General features: G+C 49.2%; 1 protein-coding gene across 2 annotated transcripts in view; it reads left to right on the forward strand.

Annotated features, from left to right (window-relative positions):
- The first annotated feature begins 7,475 nt into the window (after window positions 1-7,475).
- The window catches only part of RAC1 (Rac family small GTPase 1), a 30,125-nt gene continuing 24,535 nt past the window's right edge, over window positions 7,476-13,065 (forward strand). For both annotated transcript variants that reach the window (XM_032266512.1, XM_032266513.1), the window contains exon 1: window positions 7,476-7,812. In XM_032266512.1, the coding sequence (XP_032122403.1) occupies window positions 7,778-7,812 (35 nt within the window). In that variant the 5' untranslated portion in view covers window positions 7,476-7,777. The remainder of the gene's footprint in view (window positions 7,813-13,065) is intronic.

Below are 13,065 nucleotides of genomic sequence, written 5' to 3' on the forward strand. Positions count from 1 at the left end.
ACCATGTTATTCATGCTGGTCTTGAACTCCTGATCCCAGGTGATCCACCCTCCTCAGCCTCCCAAACTGCTGGGATTACAGGCATGAGCCACTGTGCCCACCTGTGTTTATTAATTATAATTTAAGCTGCACAGTGTGTCTCTCGCCTGAAATCTCAGCATTTTGGGAGGCTGAGGCAGGCTGATCACCTGAGCCCAGGAGTTGAAGACCAGCCTGGGCAACATAGTGACAAATAAACACAATTATATACAAAAATTATCCTAGTGTGGTGAGGTGCACCTGTGGTCCCAGCTACTCAGGAGGCTGGTGGGAGGATCACTGAGCCCAGGAGGTAGAGGTGGCAGTGAGCTGTGATCATGCCACTACACTCCAGCCTGGGTGATAAAGTCAGAGCCTGTCTAAGAAAACCCAGAATTTTTTAAAATTTAACTTTTTGGATCATTTGTTGCCATGGGGAACATTCAGAGTAGATACTCAAGCCTAAACTTGGACAAGTGTTCTCACTCAGTTCTAAATTAATGGATTTTCATACGTGGGTTGTACATTAATTTAATTAATTTTTTTTGAGACAGGGTCTCATTCTGTTACCCAGGCTGGAATGCAGTAGTTCAATCATAGCTCACTGTAGCCTTGACCTGCTGGGCTTAGATCCTCCTGCTTTGGCCTCCCAGGTAACTGGGACCATAGGTACTTGCTACCATGCCTGGCTAATTTTTTGATTTTTTTTGTAGAGGTGGGGGTCTTGCTGTGTTGCCCAACTTGGTCTTGAACTCCTGGCTTCAAGCAAGCCTTCCACTTCAGCCTTCCAAAGTGCTGGGATTACGGGAATGAACTACACCGTGCCTGGCATGTTTTATTTATTTATTTATTTATTATTTTTGAGACGGAGTCTCACATTGTCGCCCAGGCTGGAGTGCAGTGGCATGATCTCTGCTCACTGCAACCTCTGCCTCCCAGGTTCAAGTGATTCTTCTGCCTCAGCCTCCCTAGCGGCTGGGATTACAAAAGCGCCCACCACCATGCCTGGCTGATTTTTATATTTTTAGTAGAGATGGGGTTTCACCATGTTGGCCAGGCCAGTCTCGAACTCCTGACCTCAAGTGATCTGCCTGCCTTGGTCCCCCAAAGTGCTGGGATTACAGGTGTGAGCCACCACATCTGGCCCATATTTTATTTTATAGTCATAGTTGAACCTCTTTGAACTTTTATTTTATCCATCTAGAGAAATAATGATCTGAATGTGTTCATGTCACATCTTGGGTCAAAATCTTGTGTCCTATCAGAATAAAATCCACACTCAAGGCAGTCTGTTATCCAGCCTGCAATAGCCTCTCTAGATGCTAGTCCTGGAGCCCCTCAGATGCCTCAGTCACATCTGAGGAAGGCCCAGTCCCGGCGCTCCCTGCAGCCTTGACTCCCAGGACTTTGTTCTAAGGATAATTCTTTTGTTTTTTGTTTGTTTGTTTGCTCTGTCACCAGGCTGGAGTGCAGTGGCTTGATCTCAGCTCACTGCAACCTCTGCCTCCCAGGTTCAAAGAGATTCTCCTGCCTCAGCCTCCCGAGTAGCTAGGACTACAGGCGCACACCACCATGCCCAGCTAATTTTTGTATTTTTAGTAGAGATGGAGTTTCACTATGTTGGCCAGGATGGTCTCAATCTCTTGATCTCGTGATCCACCCGCCTCAGCCTCCCAAAGTTTTCTTATCAGTCCATCAATGTTCATCAGAAATCCTATCCAGATGCATCTTTCAGCTCCATCTCTTTGATGAAAGTCATTTTATTAGCATGAGTATTGGTTTTTGTTATTGCTGTTTTGAGATGGAGTCTTGTTCTGTTGCCCAGACTGGAGTGGCGTGATCTCGGCTCACTGCAACCTCTGCCTCCCAGCTTCAAGCGATTCTCCTGCCATACCCTCTCTAGTAGCTGGATTACAGGCATGCACCACCATGCCCGGCTAATTTTTGTATTTTTAGTAGACACGGGGTTTCACTATGTTGGCCAGGCTGGTCTTGAACTCCTGACCTCAGCTGATTTACCTGTCTTAGCCTCCCAAAGTGCTGAATTATAGGCGTGAGCCACCATGCCAGGCCTGTGTTGTTTTTTGCTTTCAGACAGAGCCTTGCTCTGTCACCTAGGCTGGAGTGCAGTGGCACAATCTTGACTCACTACCGCTTCTGCCTCCTGGGTTCAAGTGATTCTCCTGCCTCAGCCTCCCAAGTAGCTGGGACTACAGTGGGGCAACGTCATACCCAGCTAGTTTTTGTATTTTTAGTAGAGATGTGGTTTCACTATGTTGCCCTGGCTGGTCTTGAATTCCTGACCTCAAGTGATCCACCCATCTCAGCTTCCTGAAGTGCTGGGATTATAAGTGTGAATGTGAGCCGCCGTACCAGACAGAATAGTGGTGTTTTGCCCCCTAATAAGCACCATATTTGCAACCCACTGGCAGCACTAAGGATAGTGGACTTGGTACTGTAGCAACTATATCCCTGTCTTGTTTGTTTACTGCCAATCCATTATGCAGGAAGCAGCCACACTCAAATATTTTTTCAGATTCACATCGGTAACTGCAGCATTTTGGGAGGATGGCTTGAGCCCAGGAGTTCAAGACTAGTCTGGAAAACATGGCAAAATGCTGTCTCTACAAAAAATACAAAAATTAGGCCAGGTGCCGGGGCTCGCACCTGTAATGTCAGCACTTTTTTTTTTTTTTTTTGAGACGGAGTTTCGCTCTTGTTGCCCAGGCTGGAGTGCAATGGCACAATCTCAGCTCACCGCAACCTCCGCCTCCTGGGTTCAGGCAATTCTCCTGCCTCAGCCTCCTGAGTAGCTGGGACTACAGGCATGCGCCACCATGCCCAGCTGATTTTTTGTATTTTTAGTAGAGACGGGGTTTCACTATGTTGACCAGGATGGTCTCGATCTCTTGACCTCGTGATCCACCCGCCTCGGCCTCCCAAAGTGCTGGGATTACAGGCATGAGCCACCGCGCCCGGCCATGTCAGCACTTAAAAGAGGCCAACGCGGATGGATCACAAGGTCAGGAGTTCAAGACCAGCCTGGCCAACGTGCAAAACCCCGTCTCTACTAAAAATACAAAAATTAGCTGGGTGTGGTGGCACATGCCTGTAATCCCAGCTACCTTGGAGACTGAGTCAGAAGAATTGCTTGAACCCAGGAGGCAGAGGTTGCATTCCAGCCTGGGCAACAGAGACTCTGTCTCAAAAAAAAAAACCAGGCCGGGCGCGGTGGCTCAAGCCTGTAATCCCAGCACTTTGGGAGGCCGAGGCGGGTGGATCACGAGGTCAAGAGATCGAGACCATCCTGGTCAACATGGTGAAACCCCGTCTCTACTAAAAATACAAAAATTAGCTGGGCATAGTAGCAGGTGCCTGTAGTCCCAGCTACTTGAGAGGCTGAGTCTGGAGAATTGATTGAACCCAGGAGGCAGAGGTTGCAGTGAGCCGAGATTGCACCATTGCACTCCAGCCTGGGCAGCAGGGTGAGACTCTGTCTCAGAAAAAAAAAAAAAAATTCTGTAGGAAATGTCTGATTTCAGAAAACTGTTAAAATACTGGGCAACGGAGTGAGTTATAACAAGAGAAGGCCTACAAGAAGGAACTATCATTAGAAATTAACTCCCCTGGACAGCCCACTCTCACACAGGTTTGATGGGATATCACCTTTCCCAAGGGCAATGCAACAACTTGTATCAAAGCTTTTTATTTATTTATTTATTATTTATTTATGAGACGGAATCACACTCTGTCACTCAGGACACAGTGCAATGGCGTGGTTTCGGCTCATTGCAACCTCTGACTCCTAGGTTCAATTGATTCTCCTGCCTCAGCCTCCCAAGTAGCTGGGACTACAGGAGCCTGCCACCAAACCCCGATGATTTTTTTTTTTTTTTTGAGATGGAGTTTTGCTCTGTTGCCCAGGCTACAGTGCAGTGGTGCAATCCCGGCTCACCGCAACCTCCAGCTCTCGGGTTCGATTCTCCTGTCTCAGCCTCCCGAGTAGCTGGGATTCTGCCTGCCTCAGCCTCCCCAAAGTGTTGGGATTACAGGCATGTCACCGTGCCCAGCAATGTATCAAAGCTTTAAAAGAATTCACCCAGTCCTGCATGGCGGCTCACACCTGTAATCCCAGCACTTTGGGAGGCCAAGGAGGGTGGATCATGTGAGATCTGGAGTTGGAGACCAGCCCGAGCAACGTGGTGAAATCCTCATCTCTATGAAAAATACTAAAAATTAGCCGGGTGTGGTGGCTATCAAACCTGGGAGCTTGAGGCAAGAGAATAGCTTCAACTCGGCCAGGCACAGTGGCTCACACCTGTAATCCCATTACTTTGGGAGGCCAAGGCAGGTGGATCACGTGAGGTCAGGAGTTCAAAACCAGCCTGGCCAACCTGGTGAAATCCCTTCTCTACTAAAAATACAAAAATTAGCTGGGCGTGGTGGCGGGCGCCTGTAATCCCAGCTACTCAGGAGACTAAGGCAGGAGAATCACTTGAACCCAGGAGGCAGAGGTTGCAATGAACCAACATTGCACCACTGTACTCCAGCCTGGGCGACAGAGTGATACTCTGTCTCAAAAAACAAAACAAAACAAAAACAAAGCACTGCTTATAGGCCGAGCGCTGTGGCTCACGCCTGTAATCCTAGCACTTTGGGAGGCCGAGGTGGGTGGATCACCTGAGGTCAGGAATTCAAGACCAGTCTGGCCATCATGGTGAAACCCCATATTTAAAAAAAAAAAAAAAAAAAAAATAGCTTCAACTCGGGAGGCGGAGGTTGCAGTGAGCAGAGATTGCATCACTATACTCCAGCCTGGGTGACAGCGAGACTCCATTTCAAAACAAAAAACAAAAAAAGATTGGTGACAACTCAACTGTGCAGAATTGGTTAAATTAAGGTACATTTATTGCATGTAAACAGCCATTAAAAATGTTCCAATAGGCCAGGTGCGGTGGCTCAAGCCTGTAATCCCAGCACTTTAGGAAGCCGAGGTGGGCGGATCACGAGGTCAGGAGGAGTTCCGGATCGGCCTGACCAATATGGTGAAACCCCATCTCTACTAAAAATTTTAAAAGTAGCTGGGTGTGATGGCGCACACCTGTAATCCCAGCTACTCAGGAGGCTGAGGCAGGAGAAGAATCACTTGAAACTGGGAGGTGGAGGTTGCAGTGAGCCGAGATCTCACTATTGCACTCCAGCCTGGGAGACAAGAGGGAAACTATGTATCAAAAAAAAAAAAAAAAAAAGTGTTCCAACAGCTCACTGGGCAACATGGGGAAATTCCATCTCTATAAAAAAAATAGTAAAATCAGGCTGGGCGCGGTGGCTCAAGCCTGTAATCCCAGCACTTTGGGAGGCCGAGGCGGGAGGATCAGCAGGTCAAGAGATCGAGACCATCCTGGCCAACATGGCGAAACCCCGTCTCCACTAAAAATACAAAAATTAGTTAGGTGTGGTGGCGTGCGCCTGTAGTCCCAGCTACTTGGGAGGCTGAGGCAGAATTGCTTGAACCCGGGAGGCGGAGGTTGCAGTGAGCTGAGATTGTGCCACTGCACTCCAGCCTGGCGCCTGCCAACAGAGCAAGACTCTGCCTCAAAAAAAAAAAAAAAAAAAAAAAAAAAAGAAAAAGAAAAATTAGCTAGGTGTGGTGGCACCCACCTGTAATCCCAGCTACTTGGGAGGCCAAGGTGAGACGATCATTATGGCCCAGGAGTTTGGGACCAGACTGGGCAACATAATGAGATCCTGCCTCTATTTTATAAAATTAAAAAGTTACGATTTACTGATTTTGCTTTAAAAAGTTCTTTAGTTTGCCGGGCGCGGTGGCTCAAGCCTGTAATCCCAGCACTTTGGGAGGCCGAGGCGGGTGGATCACGAGGTCAAGAGATCGAGACCATCCTGGTCAACATGGTGAAACACCGTCTCTACTAAAACTACAAAAAATTAGCTGGGCATGGTGGCACGTGCCTGTAATCCTAGCTACTCAGGAGGCTGACGCAGGAGAACTGCCTGAACCCAGGCGGCGGAGGTTGCGGTGAGCTGAGATCGTGCCATTGCACTCCAGCCTGGGTAACTCCGCCTCAAAAAAAAAAAAAAAAAAAAAAAAAAAGTTCTTTAGTTCGTATCCGAGTCACAGCACCAAAAAAGAAAAAAAGTTCTTTATGTGTATCAAGAGATAACTAAGAGGAAAAGAGGAAATATACCAAAATGTTTGCACTTTCACCGTCTAACAGCCATTATCTCCAGAACTTGATACAAAGCAGAAGGTATGGCACTAAATGCGTTAAAAACAAGTAACAGCAAATGCATATGCGACAAGTGAGAACATGCAACATATTTTTTTTTTTTTTTTTGAGAAGTCTTGCTCTGTCACCCAGCCTGCAGTGCAGTGGCAAGATCTCCGATCAATGCAACCTCCACATCCCGGGTTCAAGCGATTCTCATACCTCAGCCTCCCGAGTAGCTGGGACTAAAATTAGCTGCCACCATGCCCAGCTAATTTTTTGTATTTTTAGTAGAGGTGGGGATTCGCCATGTTGGCCAAGCTGATCTCCAACTCCTGACTTCAGGTGATCTGCCCGGGGCCTCCCAAATTGTTGGGATTCCAGGAGTGAGCCACTGGGCCCGGCCAACATCACAGAGACGGAGTCTCAATCTGTAGCCAAGGCTGGAGTTCGGTAACACGATTTCAGCTCACTGCAACCTCCGCCTCCCAGGTTCAAGCAATTCTCTGCCTCAGCCTCCCGAGTAGCTGGGATTACAGGCACCTGCCACCACGCCCGGCTTTTTTTTTTTTTTTTTTTCTTTTGAGACAGAGTTTCTCTCCTGTTTAGTGCAATGGGGCGATCTCAGCTCACCACAACCTCCGCCTCCCAGGTTCAAGCGATACCCCTGCCTCAGCCTCCCGAGTAGCTGGGATTACAGGCATGCGCCATCACGCCCCGGCTAATTTTGTATTTTTAGTAGAGACGGGGTTTCTCCATGTTGGTCAGGCGGTCTCGAACTCTCTATCTCGGGCCTCCCGCCCGCCTCGGCCTCCCATCCCTATCTCGGGCCTCCCGCCCGCCTCGGCCTCCCATCCCTATCTCGGGCCTCCAGCCCGCCTCGGCCTCCCAAAGGGCTGGGATTACAGGCGTGAGCCACCGCGCCCGGCCTAATTTTTGTATTTTTTTAGTAGAGACGGGTTTTCACCAGCGTCCGTTTCTTCTCGGACGCTGGTCTTGAAATTCTGACCTCGTGATCCACTTCGGCCTTCCAAAGTGTTAGCATTACAGGCATGAGCCACCGCAGGTTTCTCTTAGGGCCAAACCCTGAACCCCACGGAAGGTACCCGCAGATCCGGACACGCCCCGGCCGCGTTAGCGCGCAAAGATGGCAGCCGCCGCGCCCCGTGGGCGGAGACGAGCGGGCCCGAGCACTTCCGAGCTTTCCTGAAGCCCAGAGGAACTCCGGGAACCGCGCGGGCGGGAGCGGACCCGCCCGGAACCTGGGAGCGGCGGCGCCGGCGCGGGGGAGGGGAGGCCGGATGTGAGTGGAGCGGCCATTTCCTGTTTCTCTGCAGTTTTCCTCAGCTTTGGGTGGTGGCCGCTGCCGGGCTTCGGCTTCCAGTCCGCGGAGGGCGAGGCGGCGTGGACAGCGGCCCCGGCATCCAGCGCCCAGCCGTCCGCAAGTCGCGCGCCTGTCCGCCGCGCCCCGAGCCCGCCGCTTCCCGTCTCAGCACCCTGCCGCCGCCGCCGCGGCCCAGCGAGCGGCCCAGATGCAGGCCATCAAGTGTGTGGTGGTGGGAGACGGGTAAGTGCGCTGCCGGGTCCGGGCTGGGGGCCGCGGGGTTGGGCGCGGGCGGGGGTCGGGCCGGGATTGAGACTTAGGCAGGCCGGGGGTCCCTGGCGGGCTCGCGTAGGCTGTGGGCCCGGGCCTGTGGGCCTGTGGGGCGCGGGGCGGGGGCCGCGGGCCGCGGGCTCTGGCGGCCCGGGCGGCGCGTGCCTGGTTCCGGCTCTCGATGGGGGAGGGCTTCGCCACTCGCTGGCCGGAGGGAAAAGTGAACTCCACCCTCCGGCTTTCTTCCCGGACGCCGCCCGCCACCCTCCCCGGGAGCCATCGTAGAGGAAGCGCTCTTGGAGATTTTTACCGTTTTTCCAAAAAGGGACCCTGTCTTGTTTTTTGCTTGAACCTCTCAATCCCGGGACCTCGCGAGCTGTGTTGGGAACCCGGCGGTTGAGTTGATCATATTTGATGCGAGCTTGATTGAACGGGCCGCTTTAGTGCCCCAAAAGTTTTCTTTAAATTTTTTTTTTTTCTTCCGAGACGGAGTCTCGCTGTGTTGCCCAAGCTGGTCTTGAACTCCTGGGTTCAAGCAATCCTCCCATCCCAGACTCTCAAAATGCTGGAATTACAGGCGTGCGCCACCACGCCTGGCTAATTTTTAAAACTTTTTGTAGAAATGGGGTCTCACTGTATTTCCCAGGCTGGTTTCGAATTCCTGGTTGGGCTCAAGCTATCCTCCCGCCTGTCAGCCTCCAAAAGCTCTGGGGTGACACCGCGCCCGGCCCCTAAACTGATTTTCGAACAGGTTTTTTCGACTTACACTTCCGCCACTGTTAGGATTCCTAAAATTACTGCTTTCGTCCTTTCCGAGGACAAAGTTTTTAAGATGCTACCTGGCAGGAGCCATCTGTGATGGGGACTGTTCTTTTATCTTTTTTTTTTTTTTCTTTATTTAACGTGGTGTGGTCATTGAAAAAAACTGTTCTTTGCTTAACGCGTTGGGTATGGGATATAGCAGAACTGACTCCTGTGACTCCAGGCATTGCTTTTCATGACTGTCCGTGTTGGTTACAGGCCCTCGAGAAAGACAAGACTTGTCTTATGCAGTTTTTTTCTCCCATAGAAACAAGAATCTCAGTGTAACCCCAGCAAAATCGCGCGTCTCAAGCGTCGCTTGTATAGGTTAGTGTTAGCAAGAAAGAATTACTAGCAGTTTCATCAAATTCAGAATGCAACTGGTACATGTTTGAGTAAAGTCGAAGGAAAGTTCTGGCATCAAGGTTAACTTGGTTGATATTCTTCAGAGTTGTCATTAGGTTTTGGTTTCATGCCTCTACGTCAATTCATGGATTCTCAGTGTATTTAGATAATTATACTGTTAAAGACATTTTAAATTGTTTCAATTATCCTTCTTGCAATTCAGATGCAAGAGGATAGACAACTGATTTTTGTGAGATGCCCGTCTGTCGGATTTGTCTTGCAAGTGTGAAGGATTATTAACGCCTCATAATTTTATGTTTATATGATAACTAAAAATTCTAACTTTCACTTAAAGAGTATGTATGCTCCTTTTTTTTTTTTTTTTTTTGAGACGAACTCTGGGTCCGTTGCCCAGGCTGGAGTGCAGTAGCGTGATCTCGGCTCACTGCACCCTCTGCCTCCCAGGTTAAAGCAGTCCTTCTGCCTCAGCCCCCCTAGCAGCTGGGATTACAGGCACATGCCACCATGCCTGGCTGATTTTTGTGTTTTTAGTAGAGATGGGGTTTCACCATGTTGGCCGGGCTGGTTTTGACCTCCTGACATTGTGATCCTCCTGCCTCAGCCTCCCAAAGTGCTGGGATTACAGGTGCATGAGCCATCGTGTCTGTCTGGGCTTTACTTTTTTACTTGGGAAAAATGTTCAGTTAATTGATTGTTACATCAGTGAATTGTTTCATTTAAAAAATTTTTTTTCGAGACAGGGTCTCTCGATGTCACAAAGGCTGGAGTGCAGTTGTGCCATCTGGGCTCACTGCAACCTCCACCTCCCCGACCCAAGCGATTCTCAGCCTCCTGAGTAGCTGGGATTATAGGTGCCTGCCACCACGACTGGCTAGTTTTTGTATTTTTAGTAGAGACGAGGTTTTACCATGTTTGCCCGGGTGATTTTGAACTCCTGACTCAAGTGATCTGCCTGCCTTGGCCTCCCAAAGTGCTGGGATTACAGGTGTGAGGCATGGCACCTGGCCCACCTTTTCTTAAGAACATTTAACATTATTTGGATTTCCTTTAAGCTAAAAACGCTGAATCAAGTTTTTTTTTTTTTTTTTTTTTGAGATGGAGTCTCTGTTGTGTGATCTCGGCTCACTGCCACCTCCACCTCCTGAGTTCAAGCGATTCTCCTGCCTTAGCCTCATGTGTAGGTGGTATTACAGGCGCGCGCTACCACCCAGCTAATTTTTTTGTATTTTTAGTAGAGGTGAAGTTTCACCACGTTGGCCAGGCTGGTCTTGAACTCCTGACCTCAGATGATCCGTCCACTTTGGCCTTCCAAAGTGCTGGGATGACAGGTGTGAGCCACTGTGCCTGACCATATTATTATTATTATTATTATTATTATTATTATTATTACTAATTTTTGAGACAGGATCTCACTCTGTTGCCTGGGCTGGAGTGCAGTGGTGCAATCTCTGTTCATTGCAACCTCTGCCTCCCGGGTTAAAGGGAGTCTTGTGCCTCAGCTTCCTGAGTGACTGGGATTACAGGTGCCTGTCACCACGCCCAGCTAATTTTTGTTGTATTTTTTGGTAGAGATGGAGTTTCACCATGTTGGCCAGGCGGGTCTCAAACTCCTGACCTCGAGTAATCTGCCCACCTCAGCCTTTTTTTTTTTTTTTTTTTTTTTTTTTTTTTGAGACGGAGTTTCATTCTTGTTACCCAGGCTGGAGTGCAATGGCGCGATCTCGGCTCACCGCAACCTCCGCCTCCTAGGTTCAGGCAATTCTCCTGCCTCAGCCTCCTGAGTAGCTGGGATTACAGGCACGGGCCACCATGCCCAGCTAATGTTTTGTATTTTAAGTAGAGACGGGGTTTCACCATGTTGACCAGGATGGTCTCGATCTCTTGACCTCGTGATCCACCCGCCTCGGCCTCCCAAAGTGCTGGGACCACAGGCTTGAGCCACCGCGCCCGGCCTTTTTTTTTTTTTTAAATAAATCATATTGCTGATAATTATTTCAGCATTTCTAAAACTAAAACATAAGCAAAGCACATACATTTATTTAATACTACAGATTATGGACCTCTGTTTGAATCGGCTGTTTAGTCAAATAACTTGTTGAATGCCTATCGTGGAATGTGGATCTTCCCTTCAAATCCCCACCCCACCACTTACATTTGGTAACCCTGAGCACATCACCCACCCCCCAAGAGAGGTGCCTCAGCAGAAGGTCAACAAGACTAAACTAGATGTTGATTATTAACTACCTCGCAGGTGTTCCTTGCTGAGCGCTTAGTAAGTGCCAGGTAGTATTACTGAGGTTTCACGACTGTGAGGCTCTGTGAAGGTAGTGTTAGGCTTAAAAGCCTGTGGCCCTGAGTTTTCAGTCTTTTTTTTTTTATTACGAGCATTTGAGCAAGTACAGTCTATTTTTTAATACTATGTTTAGTATTGATGTTGATTAGTGTTAAGTGATACTGCAAGTGAAATATACCTGGCTAGGTCAGGTGGCTCACACCTGTAATCCCAGCACTTTGGGAGGCCAAGGCGGGCAGATCACCAGAGCCCAGGAGTTAGAGACCAGCCTGGGCAACATGATGAGACCCCCCCCCCCCCCGTCCCGCCAATCTCTACTGAAAATATAAAAATTAGCTAAGTGTAGAGGCATGAGCCTGTAGTCACAGCTACTCAGGAGGCTGAGGTGGGAGGATCACTTGAAACTCAGGAGGCGGAGGTTATAGTGAGCTGAGATCGTGCCATTGCACTCCAGCTTGGGTGACACAGTGAGATCCTGTCTAAAAAAAACTGTTAAGAGATACACCTTCAGCTTGGCCGGGTGGCTGAAGCCAGTAATCCCAGCACTTTGGGAGGTGGAGGCAGGCGGATCACCTGAGGTCCAGAGTTCAGATCCAGTCTGGCCAACGGACAGAGATGGTGGTGACACCCCATCTCTACTAAAAATACAAAAAAAAAAAAACTAGCTGGGCTTGGTGGCATGTGCCTGTAATCCCAGCTACTCAGGAGGCAGGGGAATTGCTTGAACTAGGAAGGTGGAAGTTGCCATGAGTCAAGATCATACCACTGTACTCCGGTCTGAGTGACAGAATGAGACTCCGTCCCAAAAGAAAAAAAAAAAAAAGACATCATCTTACATTCAGGTATTTATAAACAACTGTTTTATTATTTATTTTTATTTTATCTTGGCTCACTGCAGCCTCTGCCTCCTGGGTTCAGTCGATTCTCCTGCCTCAGCCTCCAGAGTAGCTGGAACTATAGGTGGCTGCCACCACGTCCAGCTAAATTTTTGTATTTTGTGTTTGTTTATTTTTTTGAGATAAAGTCTTGCTCTGTTGCCCAGGCTGGAGTGCAGTGCTGCTATCTCAGCTCACTGCAACCTCCGCTTCCTTGGTTCAAGCGATTCTTCTGCCTCAGCCTCCTGAGTAGCTGGGACGATAGACGCGTGCCACTATGCCTGGCTTGTTTTTGTATTTTTAGTAGAGATGGGGTTTTGCCATGTTGGCCAGGCTGGTCTTGAAGTCCTGATCTTGTGACCTGCCCGCCTTGGCTTCCAAAAGTGCTAAGATTACAGGCGTGAGCCACTGCACCCAGCTGGATATTTTTATTTATTTACTTACTTTTGAGACAGAATCTTGCTCTGTTGCCAGGCTGGAGTACAGTGGTGAGATCTCAACTCACTGCAATCTCCGCCTTCTGGCTTCAAGCAGTTCTTCTGCCTCAGACTCCTGAGTAGCTGGGACTACAGGGGCGCACCACCATGCCCGGCTAATTTTTGTATTTTTAGTAGAGACGGGGTTTTATCATGTTGGCCAGGATTATCTTGACCTCTTGATCCACCCGCCTCATCCTCCCAAAGTGCTGGGATTACAGGTGTGAGCCACCATGCCTGGCCAGGAAGCCATTTTTAGAAACCTTAAATTGTCCGGGCGCGGTGGCTCAAGCCTGTAATCCCAGCACTTTGGGAGGCCGAGGCGGGTGGATCACGAGGTCAAGAGATCGAGACCATCCTTGTCAACATGGTAAAACCCCGTCTCTACTAAAAATACAAAAATTAGCCGGGCATG

This window comes from Sapajus apella, unplaced genomic scaffold (genome assembly GCF_009761245.1).
Source record: "Sapajus apella isolate SASKATOON/1434 unplaced genomic scaffold, GSC_monkey_1.0 scaffold159, whole genome shotgun sequence".
Lineage (NCBI taxonomy): Eukaryota > Metazoa > Chordata > Mammalia > Primates > Cebidae > Sapajus > Sapajus apella.